The 12,971-nt window shown below is 44.7% G+C and overlaps 1 protein-coding gene across 2 annotated transcripts in view; it reads left to right on the top strand.

Annotated features, from left to right (window-relative positions):
- Window positions 1-12,971, top strand: part of TBC1D15 (TBC1 domain family member 15) — a 231,914-nt gene that overhangs the window by 36,070 nt on the left and 182,873 nt on the right. The window contains exon 2 of one of the 2 annotated variants that reach the window (XM_073555536.1): window positions 5,416-5,448. The exons of the other annotated variant lie outside the window; for it this stretch is intronic. Within the exon in view, the coding sequence (XP_073411637.1) occupies window positions 5,416-5,448 (33 nt within the window). The remainder of the gene's footprint in view (window positions 1-5,415; window positions 5,449-12,971) is intronic. 2 annotated transcript variants of the gene reach the window in all.

The following is a 12,971-nucleotide window of genomic DNA, read 5'->3' on the forward strand; positions in this document are numbered from 1 at the left end:
GAAGGGAGTGAAAGTGTCAGTCGTTTTGGATTATTGGATAGTGAGGTGAATAGTGAAGGGCAGGGCTATGGCTGTAAACACAAACCTATAGTTAAAATCTACTGCCAAGGGTGAGGTTTTTTTTTTTTTTTTTTTTTTTTTTTTATACCTTAAGCACCGAGAAAATCACTGGTCAAAACATGTTTGTGGCAGGGTAGCCATCGTTTGTGTCGGTGTGTTCTGTGATTACATTTCATTACTGCGTATTTTGTGAATATATTTAGGATCTTTTTATGGTCCTTTGTATAAAATGTTTTATTCGGTGCTGATGGCTCTGTATAGATCAAGAGACCTGAAATGTGACTACTAAGAATTCCTTCACAACTCCTGAACTACAGTCCCACGTGCACCAGGCTGGCTGTACAAACGGCTATATGAGCTGTCTGGCTGATAGCCGTGTGACAAGAACCGCAGGCAGCTTCCCACAGGCAGCAGTGCTTTTGTTTGGTCTGTTATTGTAGACTTGGCCTCAGGTTTAGTGCTGTGCTCAGAGCTGAAGTTGGCCCAATTCTGATACCGCTGTGCAAGGGTCTCTGAGCTTGTGTAGGGTGCATCTTGTCACCAAGATGTGGCCTCTGATTGGTAATGATGACATGAAGCCTAGTTTCTGCATCTTCCTGGGTTCATTGGAAGGCTGTGTGGGGAGAGATGACCTTATCTGACTGTGACCTTTCAACCTTAACACACAGAATTAGGAAGTACATTTTTTTCATGCTGCTATAACGTCAATCAAGGGCTTTATTCTTAATATCTCACGTTCAATAGAGTAAGGCTGTGTGCACACTGCGTTTTTGATGCACCTTCGCTGCTTTTTTCCTTGCGGAAATGGGCCAAAAACGCTATGGAATCCTTATGCAAGCTAATTCAATGACAATCCTGAAGTGATGTGCACATGATCAGTACATTTCCTTTGAGTATTTGCAGTGCGTGGTTTTTTTTTTATGCATAATGTGAATTCATCATGCATTTCTCCAGAGTTTTTCACCCATTGACTTCAATTGAGTCAGTCAAATTCGCAGCAAAACGCAGGTATAAAAATATTTACATATTATCTGAGATTTTTTGTTTGCATTTTTACCTGCTTCCTATGGTGTTTCCTACGCTGTCATCTCTATGACAGCGTGGGAAACACCGGCTTGGTGGTTGTTATTGGTGGTAACGCTACCGCCGGTAAGACAGTCAGTCAGAGCGCTGAGGGGTCACACTGTCATGTCAGCGTGACCCCGCAGCTGTGACTGCGACCTGCGGTAACGCTACCGCCGGTAAGACTGTCAGTCAGAGCGCTGCGGGATCATGTTGTCAGATGTCAGCGTGACCCCTCAGCTATGACTGACTTGCAGCGGTGACCTGCAGTAAAAAAGTTACCACAGGTCTGCAGGCGTGGGCTGATGAGACTACTGCTCCCATTGGGCTCTGACTGCTGTCACTGATAACAGTGATAGCAGGTGCCCCTGATGGGAGACATAGTTTCATCAGCCGGCGCCTGTGCTCAGAGTTAAAAGAAAAAAAAATATTGGCACCGCATAGTTCTCCATACTGAATACACACGTGGTTAAAATTGTTGGTACCCCTCGTTTAGTGACAGAAAAACCCACAATGGTCACAGAAATAACTTGAATCTGACAAAAGTAATAATAAATCAACAATCTATGAAAATGAACAAATGAAAGTCAGACATTGCTTTTCAACCATGCTTCCACAGAATATTCAAAAAAATAAAACTCATGAAATAGGCCTGGACAGAAATGCTGGTACCCTTAACTTAATATTTTGTTTCACAACCTTTTGAGGCAATCACTGCAAGCAAGCGATTCCTGTAACTGTCAATGAGACTTCTGCACCTCTCTACAGGTATTTTGTCCCACTCCTCAAGAGCAAACTGCTCCATTCCTTTTAACTCCTTAACATCCTGTGCCTTCTTTTTGTGACAGTCTACATGTGGGGTGTATAGAGCTGCTTCAGGAGTTGTGCCTGCTCTGTACTGGGCTGGTGCTAGCTGTGACACGCAGTCAGCATCTGCCTGTAACAGGAGCGACCAGAGCTAACTTTGATCCAGGGCCGGCATGACCACCAGATGCACCCGGCAAGTGCCAAGGCACTGGAAAAACGTTTGGGGGGGGGGGGCCACTCGTCGTCGGGGACAACTGCACGCTATGGGGCCCATGAGTCAGGGGGGCCCGATGTCAGCATCGTACTTTGAACTGTTTCAAATGCTCACCTCTTCCCGTTCTTAAACTGTTCCGGTCTCCTCAGCGGGCGAATGTGGAGACAGGAGTATTTGATTATTTTTTAATATATGGATCATTATATGGGGTCCATTATACTGTATGTAGCAATATATGCAGTGTTACTTAGTATACAGGATTATATGGGGTCCATTATACTGTATAAAACATTACATGTGACACATTATACTGGGCCCATTACTCTGTATGGAGAACATATGGGGTCCATTATTCTGTATGTAGGACTATGTGATGCCCATAAGTCTGTATTTTAGAATGTACAATAGATATCACTCATGTAATGTAAGAAGTGAGTGAAATCTTTGGCAGTGTACTATACCTATATTTCTCTGCCGCATCTGGGCATCATGAATTGTGGTATGTGTTTTAAGGGGCCCTTTGAGACTCTTTTGCCTGGGGTTCACGAAAACCCGGGGTAAACCCTGCTTTGATCTCTTCTGTTTAACCATTTAAATGCCACTGTCAATCACTAACAGCAGTATTTAAATGCTTTTCCAATAGCTGATGGGGTTATCCAGGCAGCTGGAGCCTGCTGAGCACCCCTATATTTTCAATCGTAGTCCTTCTGTGAAGTGCAGCTCTGGGCTGGGCGTCCTGCAAAAAATAAGCCCTCATATGGCCATATAGACAGAAAAATAAAAAAGTTATGGCTCTGGAAAGAAGAGGAGTGAAACGAAAACGAAAAAAGCTCGGGTAGTGAAGGGGTTAACCCCTTTACCCCCAAGGGTGGATTGCACGTTCATGACGGGACAATTTTTACAATTCTGACCACTATCCCGTAATAACTCTGGAACGCTTCCATGAATCCCGGTGATTCTGACACTGTTTTCTCGTGACATATTGTACTTCATGCTAGTGGTAAAATTTCATTGATATGGCTTGCCCTTATTTGTGAAAAAAACCACGGAAATTTGGCAAAAATTTCGAAAATTTTGCAATTTTCCAACTTTGACTTTTTATGCCCTTAAATCACAGAGATATGGCACACAAAAAACTTAATTAGTAACATTTCCCACATGTTTACTTTACATCAGCACAATTTGAGAACAAATTTTTTTTTTTTTGTTAGGAAGTTATAAGGGTTAAAAGTTGACCAGCGATTTCTCATTTTTACAACACCATTTTATATTTAGGGACCACATCATATTTGAAGTCACTTTGAGGGGTCTATATGATGGAAAATACCCCTAAGTGACACCATTCTAAAAACTGCACCGCTCAAGGTGCTCAAAACCACATTTGAGTAGTGTATTAACCCTTCAGGTGCTTCACAGGAATTTTTTGTATGTTTAAAAAAAAAAAAATGAACATTTAACTTTTTTTCACAAAAAAATGACTTCAGGTCCAATTTTTTTTATTTTACCAAGGGTAACAGGAGAAATTGGACTGCAAAAGTTATTGGGCAATTTGTCCTGAGTACGCTGATACCTGATATGTGGGGGGAACCACTGTTTTGGCGCATGGCAGAGCTCAGAAGGGAAGGAGCGCTGTTTGACTTTTTCAATGCAAAATTGGCTGGAATTCAGATAGGATGCCATGTCCCGTTTGGAGAACCCCTGATGTGCTTAAACTGTGGAAACCCCCCACAAGTGACCCCATTTTGGAAACTATACCCCCCAAGGAACTTATCTAGATGTGTGGTGAGCACTTTGAACCCCCAAGTGCTTCACAGAACTTTATAATGCCCGGGCGTGAAAATAAAAAAATCATATTTTTTCCACAAACACGATCTTTTAGTCCCCAATTTTTTTATTTTCCCAAGGGTAACAGGATAAATTGGACCCCAAAAGTTGTTGTGCAATTTGTCCTGAGTAGGCTGATACCATATGTGTGGGTAAACCACTGTTTGGGCGCATGGCAGAGCTTGGAAGGGAAGGAGCACCGTTTGACTTTTTCAATGCAGAATTGGCTGGAATTGAAATCAGACGCCATGTTGCGTTTGGAGAGCCCCTGATGTGCCTAAACAGTGGAAACCCCCAATTCTAACTCCAACCCTAACCCTAGCCCTAACTCTATCCGGAAAATGGAAATACATTTTTTTTTAATTTTATTTTTCCTTAACTTAGGCAGTGATAAAGGGAGTTTGATTTACTATTTTTGGAGGGGTTTTATGTTTGGCAGCTGTCACACGCTAAAAGACACTTTATTGTAAAAATAGTTTTTGCATCACCACATTTTGAGAGCTATAATTTTTCCATATTTTGACCCACTGAGTGATGTGAGGTCTTTCTTTTGCGGGTCAAGTTGACGTTTTTATTGGTACCATTTTCGGGCACGTGACAATTTTTTGATCGCTTTTTATTCTGATATTTGGGACGCAGAATGAACAAAAACCAGCATTTCATAAATTTCTTTTGGGGGGTGCGTTTACACCATTCCGCGTGTGGTAAAATTGATAAAGCGGTTTTATTCTTCGGGTCAGTACGATTACAGCGATACCTCATTTATGTCTTTTTTTATGTTTTGGCGCTTTTATGCAACTAAAACAATATTATATTAAAAATAATTCTTTTTGCATCGATTTATTCTGCGAGCTATAACTTTTTAATTTTTTTGCTGATGACGCTGTATGGCGGCTCGTTTTTTGAGGGACAAGATGACTTTTTCAGCGATACCATGGTTATTTATATTTATAGGGCGGGTCGTTACGGATGCAATGATACTAAATATGTGTACTTGTTTTTTTTTATTTCCAAAAAATGAATTTATTAGGGAATTTTCTTTTAATTTATTTAGGGATTTTTTATTAATTATTTTTACACAATTTTTTTTCTTTTTTTCTTTATTTTATTGTCCTGGGGGGACATCACTGTCTAGTGTTAGATCAGCGATCTGACAGGCGCTGCACAGGCTTCCTCCGTGCCTGCTTCCTGCACATAGTGCCAGGTGTCAGCTGTGATAATCAACTGACACCCGGCCGCAATTAGCGGCGCCCCCCCCCCCGGGAGCACCGGTAATCGCTTAGACGTACTATCCTATCCCCGGTCATACGGGCTCGGGTACCGTGGACGGGATAGTATGTCCGATGTCAGAAAGGGTTTAAAGTTGTCCTTCTGTTCTTTCAAGAACCATAACGTTAGAATTTCTCTGTCAATATATTTTGAACGACACCATTTATTTTACTTTATAGTGCACAGAAGAAATAGTGAAGAAAAAATCTACGGTAAGTATAAAACTAATTTAAAATAAAACAATTCCACTTTGGTCTTTGAGCTTAGTTTTTACAGCACTCATTTACGCTGTAAAAAGGACCTGTCAGAATAATTCTTCAGGTCACTACAATTAAGGCGATACCTACTTACAAGGCTTTTTTTTAATATGTTTTTAGTGATTAAAAAAAACCTCTGAATGCTGTAAATAATTAGCTTGTGTTGCATTTTTCTGGTTTTACATGAAAAAACTTTATTGATACTGTGTTAGTTTGATGAAATAAAGACTGAGTGTTCTCAAAAAGAGAAAGAAAATAATCTTGTAGATACTAGACCCTTAATGGATTAGAAAAATAAAATAAAGCAACAGACTACTCGGGTCTCTTCATCAGGTTTTGCTTGTTTTTTTGCACTTTGAGAGGACATTTTTATTGATACCATTTTGGGGCAGATATGACATATTGATTGCTTTTTATTGCATCTCTTGGGAATGAGGGAGAGTGCAGAATTGAAAAATGGCAGGGCAGAGCAGTACGCCATCTGTGACAGTACGATGTCCCCCCTGGGACAATGTAATAAAGTAAAAAAAAAAAAAAAAAAGTGTAAAAATAATTTTAAAAAAATCGCTAAATTAAAAAAAAAAAAAAATATTCCCAAATAAATTCATTTTTTGGAAATAATAAGAAAAAAACAATAAAAGTACTCATATTTGGTATCGCCTTGTCCGTAACGACCCACCCTATAAAACTGTCCCATTAGTTAACCCCTTTAGCGAACCCCTTAAAAAATAAAAAACGAAGCAAAAAATAATAATTTATTATCATACCGCCGAACAAAAAGTGCAATAACGCGCGATCAAAAAGACGCATATAAATATCCATGGTACCGCTGAAAACGTCTTGTCCCACAAAAAACGAGCCGCCGTACAGCATCATCAGCGAGAAAATAAAAAAGTTATAGCTCACAGAATAAAGCGATGCAAAAATAATTATTTTATATAAAATTGTTTTCATTGCATAAAAGCGCCAAAACACAAAAAAAGACATAAATGATGTATCGCTGTAACCGTACCGATCCGAAGAATAAAACCGCTTTATCAATTTTACCGCACGCAGAACGGTGTAAACGCACCCCCCAAAAGAAATTCATGAAACCCTGGTTTTTGTTCATTCTGCGTCCCAAAAATCGGAATAAAAAGCGATCAAAAGATGTCACGTGCCCGAAAATGGTATCAATAAAAACGTCAACTCGTCCCGCAAAAAATAAGACCTCACATGACTCGGTGGGTCAAAATATGAAAAAATTGTAGCTCTCAAAATGTGGTGATGCAAAAACTATTTTTACAATAAAAAGCATCTTTTAGCGTGTGACAGCTGCCAAACATAAAAACCGCCATAAATAGTAAATCAAACCCCCCCGTTATCACCCCCTTAGTTAGGGAAAAATAATAAAATTAAAAGAAAATGTATTTATTTCCATTTTCACATTAGGGCTAGGGCTGAGATTAGGGTTAGGGGTGTATTGGGGTTAGCGTTGGAGTTATAATTGGGGGGTTTCCACTGTTTGGGCACATCAGGTGCTCTCCAAATGCAACATGGCGTCTGATCTCAATTCAAGCCAATTCTGCGTTGAAAAAGTCAAATGGTGCTCCTTCCCTTCCAAGTTGTGCCATGCGCCCAAACAGTGGTTTACCCCCACATATGGGGTATCAGCCTACTCAGGACAAATTGCAAAACAACTTTTGGGGTCCACTTTCTCCTGTTACCCTCTTAGGAAAATTAAAAATTGGGGGCAAAAATATCATTTTTGTGGAAAAAAAATGTTTTTTTTTATTTTCACGCCCGGGCGTTATAAACTTCTGTGAAGCCCTTGGGGGTTCAAAGTGCTCACCACACATCTAGATAAGCTCCTTAGGGGGTCTAGTTTCCAAAATGGGGTCATTTGTGGGGGGTTTCCACTGTTTATCTACATTAAGGGCTCTTCAAAGGCAACATGACACCCGCAGACCAATCCATCAAAGTCTGCATTCCAAAACGTCACTACTTCCCTTCCGAGCCCCGACGTGTGCCCATAGAGTAGTTTTCTCCCACATATGGGGTATCAGCGTACTCAGGACAAATTGGACAACAACTTTTGGGGTCCAATTTCTCCTGTTACCCTTGCGAAAATAAAAAAATTGGGGACTAAATCACAGGACGGGGGTCGGCGATGAGGTCATTTCCGGCCCGGCGGCCGGAAATGCTATTTAAATGCCCGCTGTCAGCGGATTTAACTAGTTAATAGGCGCGGGCAGACGGCGATTCTGCTCGCGCCTATTGCGGGCACATGTCAGCTGTTCATAACAGCTAACATGTTGCGGCTTTGAGGTGGGCTCACCGCCGGAGCCCACCTCAAAGCGGGGCACCTTACCAATGAAGTACTATTACTTCATCGGTAAGGAAGGGGTTAAAGCAGGGGTCTTCAAACTTGTAAAACGGGGCCAGATCACGGTCCCTCGGACCATTGGAGGGCCGGAATATAGTTTTAAAAAAATTATGAACGAATTCCTATGCACACTGCACCTATCTTATTTAGAAGTAATAAAACAAAATAGGAACAAATACAATATTAAAAATGAAGAAGTAAAGTTAAATCATCCAGCTTAATGATTTTTTTGGGTTCTTCAAATATCCTACATTTCGAGTCAGTTTTCTCTAGCAACCTTCCACGACAGCATAGGAGGTTGTCTCCACGCCCTAATGGGGGACAGGAAGCACGAGAGGTTAAAAGGTCCCTCCCACCAGTGTCTTTCCTGTCCCCCATGGGGCATGGAGAGGTTCAGTATGCTGTGTGGCCGGCTGCTGCAGCGTATCTGGAATTTCTTAAGCCAGGCAGTGGTGTTCGGTGGCGCTGCCTCCCCTCCTCCATGCTGCTCCCGTCTTCTTAGAACATGGGACCTTCCTGACCCACCCGCGCTCCCCTAGGGGGAGTAAAGCGGGCCAGTGATCCCCGACCGGAGGCCTCCCCAGCTCTCCGGTCTGTCCTCCTCCTGCTGCACGCCGTGCGGTAACTCGGAAGTGACGTCACGCGCGGGTCACTTCCGGGGTTATATATGACGATTTCCTGTCATGGCGACTCCCATTCAGCTGCCGGTGTGTGGAGCTTGCCAGTGCTTGCTGTGCCTGCCCTGGGACCCAGGGAGGAGGAGGGGGAAATGAAAAGACTGCGCTGAGGGCGGGGTTAACTCCTTATTAACCCGCCAGAAGACGCCGACAGGTAAGACAAATCCCCTGTCAGCATGGACGGTTCTTCCTGCCCTGCGTCTGCAGAGCCCAGCGCTGCCCCAGCCACAGTGAGTGTTACCTGGGGTGGGTCCTAGTGGTGCGATCCGGGTATAGAGGTCCTCAAAATGCTTCTCCCCCTTCCTTTTTAGGGAGAAAAGTCTGCCCACAAAAGCACCAATACCACCAGCAAGTCGGCCAAATGTGCCAAATGCAGTGCAAAACTTCCCTCAAATTGGGTGAAAAAATTGTGTCAGGCTTGCACGGACAGGGTGGTCAGGGCTGAGCACCCGTCACTGATTGACGAAATCCGCAGCCTGGTTACTCATCAGGTCCAGACCTCTCTGACTGCCCTGTCTCCCCCTCCACCACCTCCACTTCCTCCGATTGTGGGCTCACCACCCCCAAAAAACGGAAGATTCAAATAGAGGACTCAGAGTCCGAATCAGAAAGGTCATACAATTCAGGCTCTGAAAATTGGGAACAACCGGGAACCTCTAAATCAGCCGAAACTAGGAGATGCCTCCTTTCCACGGCATATGTGGAGGAGCTGGTCGGTGCAGTACTTGCCACCATGGGCCTAGAGGAGGAACCCGTTGCGCAGTCAGCACAGGACCGCATGTTCGGGGGATTTGAGGGACCCAAACGAACAGGTTTTCCAGTACATAGGAGCATAGTAGATATGATCTCCCAGGAATGGGAGTACCCAGAAAAGCGATATTCGACCCCTTCGGAACTCAGGCATAGGTTCCCCCTGGAGGGAGAGGAATTTAAATAGGACATCCCAAAGGTTGATGTCCAGTTGGCAAGGGTGGTGAAGAAGACGGTCCTTCCGTTTGATGATGCGTCCCAGCTTAGGGACCCTATGGACCTTAAAGCAGAAAGCCTCCTAAGGAAGGCCTGGGAAACCTCTGCCTTTGCCTTAAAGTCAGGAATTGCGTCCACTTGCGTCTCTAGGTCCCTCTTTCAATGTATAGAGGAGCTAGAGAGTCATATTTCTCGGGGAACCCCAAGGGGTGACCTCCTTAACTCCCTTCCTATACTACAGAGAGCTGCAGGCTTCCTGGCGGACACATCAATGGAGATGATCCGCACCTCTGCCAGGGCTATGGTACAGTCCAATTCTGCCAGACGGGCCCTCTGGCTTAAAACGTGGAGCGGGGACGTTGCCTCCAAGGTTAAACTCTGCTCTTTGCCCTTCAGGGGTGAACATGTCTTCGGCCCGGCCTTGGATGAAATTCTTGAAAAGGCCACAGATGAAAAGAAGGTACTTCCTGAGCAGAGGACCACAAAAAAGCGTCTTTTTCGAGCCCCACAGAATCAGTCATCCCAGCCAAGAGGGAAGGGAAAGACGGGAAGATGGAGTTATGCTAAAGGGAGAGGCAGGAATATCCTGGTCCCCCAGCAGCAGCAGCAACAGCCACAAGAGAAACAATGACTCGACCCCGGTGGGGGGAAGGCTTTCGAGGTTCTTTCATTCTTGGCAATTGATTTCCAACAGCCCCTGGGTCCTCAGTGTGATCAAAGATGGCCTACTGCTAGAATTCGAATCCTCCCCCCCCCGCGGGGTATAAGAGTTACCTCCCCACCACCTCGGGAGACTTCAGCACTAAAATCCGTCATTCAGCTCCTGCTACAATCAAACGCTATCTCCCTGGTCCCTGTGGAGGACAGGGAAAGGGGCATTATTCCATACTGTTCTTAGTGTGAGAGCCCACAGGAGAGGCAAGAATAATAATAAATCTGAAAGGCCTCAACCGACACATCTCATACTGCCGATTCAAGATGGAGTCGGTAAAGACCGCCATTCTGCTGATAGGGCCGGCTTACTTCATGGCAACCATAGACCTGAGGGATGCCTATTTCCACATTCCCATACATCCTTCTCACAGGAAGTATCTAAGGTTTGCGATCCATCAGGGTCCAGAAATCAGGCACTATCCGTACAATGTACTTCCCTTTGGGATATCCTCTGCCCCTCGGGTATTTTCCAAGTTTATGGCGGAAGCTGTGTCCCACATCAGAAGCCAGGGTATATGCATTGTACCCTACCTGGACGACCTACTGATAATAGGACCCTCCTACCAGACCCTGGAAATCCAGGTGACTCAAACCCTAGGTATTCTCCAATCGTTGGGGTGGATCCCGAATATAAAAAAGTCGCAGATCCAACCCTCCCAGGAGGTAAAATTCTTAGGAATCCACCCAGATTCAAAGAAACAAATGTCCTTCCTCCCGGAGGAACATCAGGGGTCCATAATATCAAGGATCTCGAGCTTCAGGAAACAGAGGTCCCCGACCCTCAGGTCAGCCATGTCCATACTGGGGTTAATGACCTCCTGCATCCAGTCGGTGCCTTGGGCACAGGTCCACTCCAGAGTACTCCAGTCCCATATCTTAGGGAACTGGAACAGAGATCACACCTGCCTGAACAAAAGAGCCCATACCCCAGGAAGAGTGAAAACTTCACTACCATGGTGGATAGATCGCAAAAACCTGTGCAGGAGAGTCAACTGGTCCAAGATCCCCTTGGTCACGGTAACGTCAGACGCCAGCAAGAAGGGCTGGGGAGCCGTAGTGTCCCGACAACCATTCCAGGGGTTGTGGAGCCAGAAAGTAAGTACAAAATCCTCAAACTTCATGGAACTGAAAGCGGTGGAGGAGGCTCTCCTGGCAGCAAGACACCTAGTCCAGGGCCAGCATATCAGAGTCTACTCAGACAACATAACAGTAGCCCATCTCAGGCACCAAGGTGGCACAAGATCCAGCAGTCTAGAGAGCCTTTCGGGCCGAATATTTTGCTGGGCCGAAACACACCTCCGTTCTCTAACAGCAGTCCACCTAAAGGGTACCTCCAATCTTCAGGCAGATTTCCTAAGCAGAAAAACCATCCAGCCTGGCGAGTGGAGCCTGAACGACAGGATCTTTCAGAAGCTGGTCAACAGATGAGGCCTCCAGGAGGTAGAAAATCCGGGAGGATCGAACCCCAACCATCCTAGTAGCTCCGCTATGGCCAAAGAGGTGCTGGTTTTCTCTAATTACAGAGCTACAGGTAGACGGGCCATTCCTCCTACCCCTGGAATATTACCTTCTCTTGAAGGGCCCTCTACATCACCCAAACCTCCGGGGAATGAAGTTAGCGGCCTGGTTACTGAAACCCAGATCTTGAGGGCCAAGGGGCTATCAGAGGCAGTAATTAAAACCCTTTAGAAGTCTAGGAAACCGGTCACCATTGCCATATATAACAAAATATGGAAGAAGTTTTCCTCATGGTGTCTGCCAGATTTACCTGACCCAGGAAACCCTAAAATTTCCCGTATCCTGGATTTCTTACAGAGGGGTCTTGAACTAGGTCTAAAGCCTAGCACACTGAAAGTACAGGTATCGGCATTAAGCTCTATGTTTGACTGTGACTTGGCCAACCACAGGTGCATAAGAAGATTCATGACATCAGCCACTAGACTACATCCAAAGAAGCTAGTCGCCATTCCACCATGGGACTTGAATTTGGTACTTACGGGACTCACTCAATCACCCTTTGAGCCCTTGGCATCATGTACTTCTCAGCTCCTCTCCTGTAAGGTGGCCTTTCTTATAGCAATAACCTCAGCAAGGCCAATAGGAGAGCTCCAAGCTCTCTCAATCAGGGAAACCTACCTAACCATTAGCGATGATTCCATAGTTCTCTCCCTTGATCCATCGTTCCTACCAAAGGTTGTGTCTGACTTCCATAGATCACAGAATATAATTCTTCCCTCATTCTGTCAAAACCCAGCGAACCCTAAAGAAGAGGTGTTTCATACGCTGGATGTAAGGCGCATAATTCTCCACTACCTGGAGTGTACCAACCCCTATAGAGTCGACCACAACCTATTCGTCCATACGTCTGGTTCAAACGAAGGAAAGAAGGTGGCAAAGAACACCATTGCCAATTGGATTAAGAAAGCCATCTCTGAAGCATACTTAGCGCAGAACATCACACCCCCTATGGGGATCAAAGCGCATTCAACGCGATCTACCTCTACTTCATGGGCTGAGAGGGCAGGCGCATCTTCAGAGCAGATTTGTAAGGCAGCAACCTGGTCCTCCTTACATACTTTCACTAAACACTACAGGTTGGACCTTGTGTCCACCAGGGTTTTAGTCTTTGGCCGAAAAGTTCTTCAGGCCGTTGTCCCCCCTAGTGCAGTATAGGTTGTTATGCCTCCTATGCTGTCGTGGAAGCTTGCTAGAGAAAATAGAATTAGACTTACCGGTAATTTGGTTTCTAGAAACCT

This window comes from Dendrobates tinctorius, unplaced genomic scaffold (genome assembly GCF_039654945.1).
Source record: "Dendrobates tinctorius isolate UK_male_01 unplaced genomic scaffold, ASM3965494v1 ptg000224l, whole genome shotgun sequence".
Taxonomy (NCBI): domain Eukaryota; kingdom Metazoa; phylum Chordata; class Amphibia; order Anura; family Dendrobatidae; genus Dendrobates; species Dendrobates tinctorius.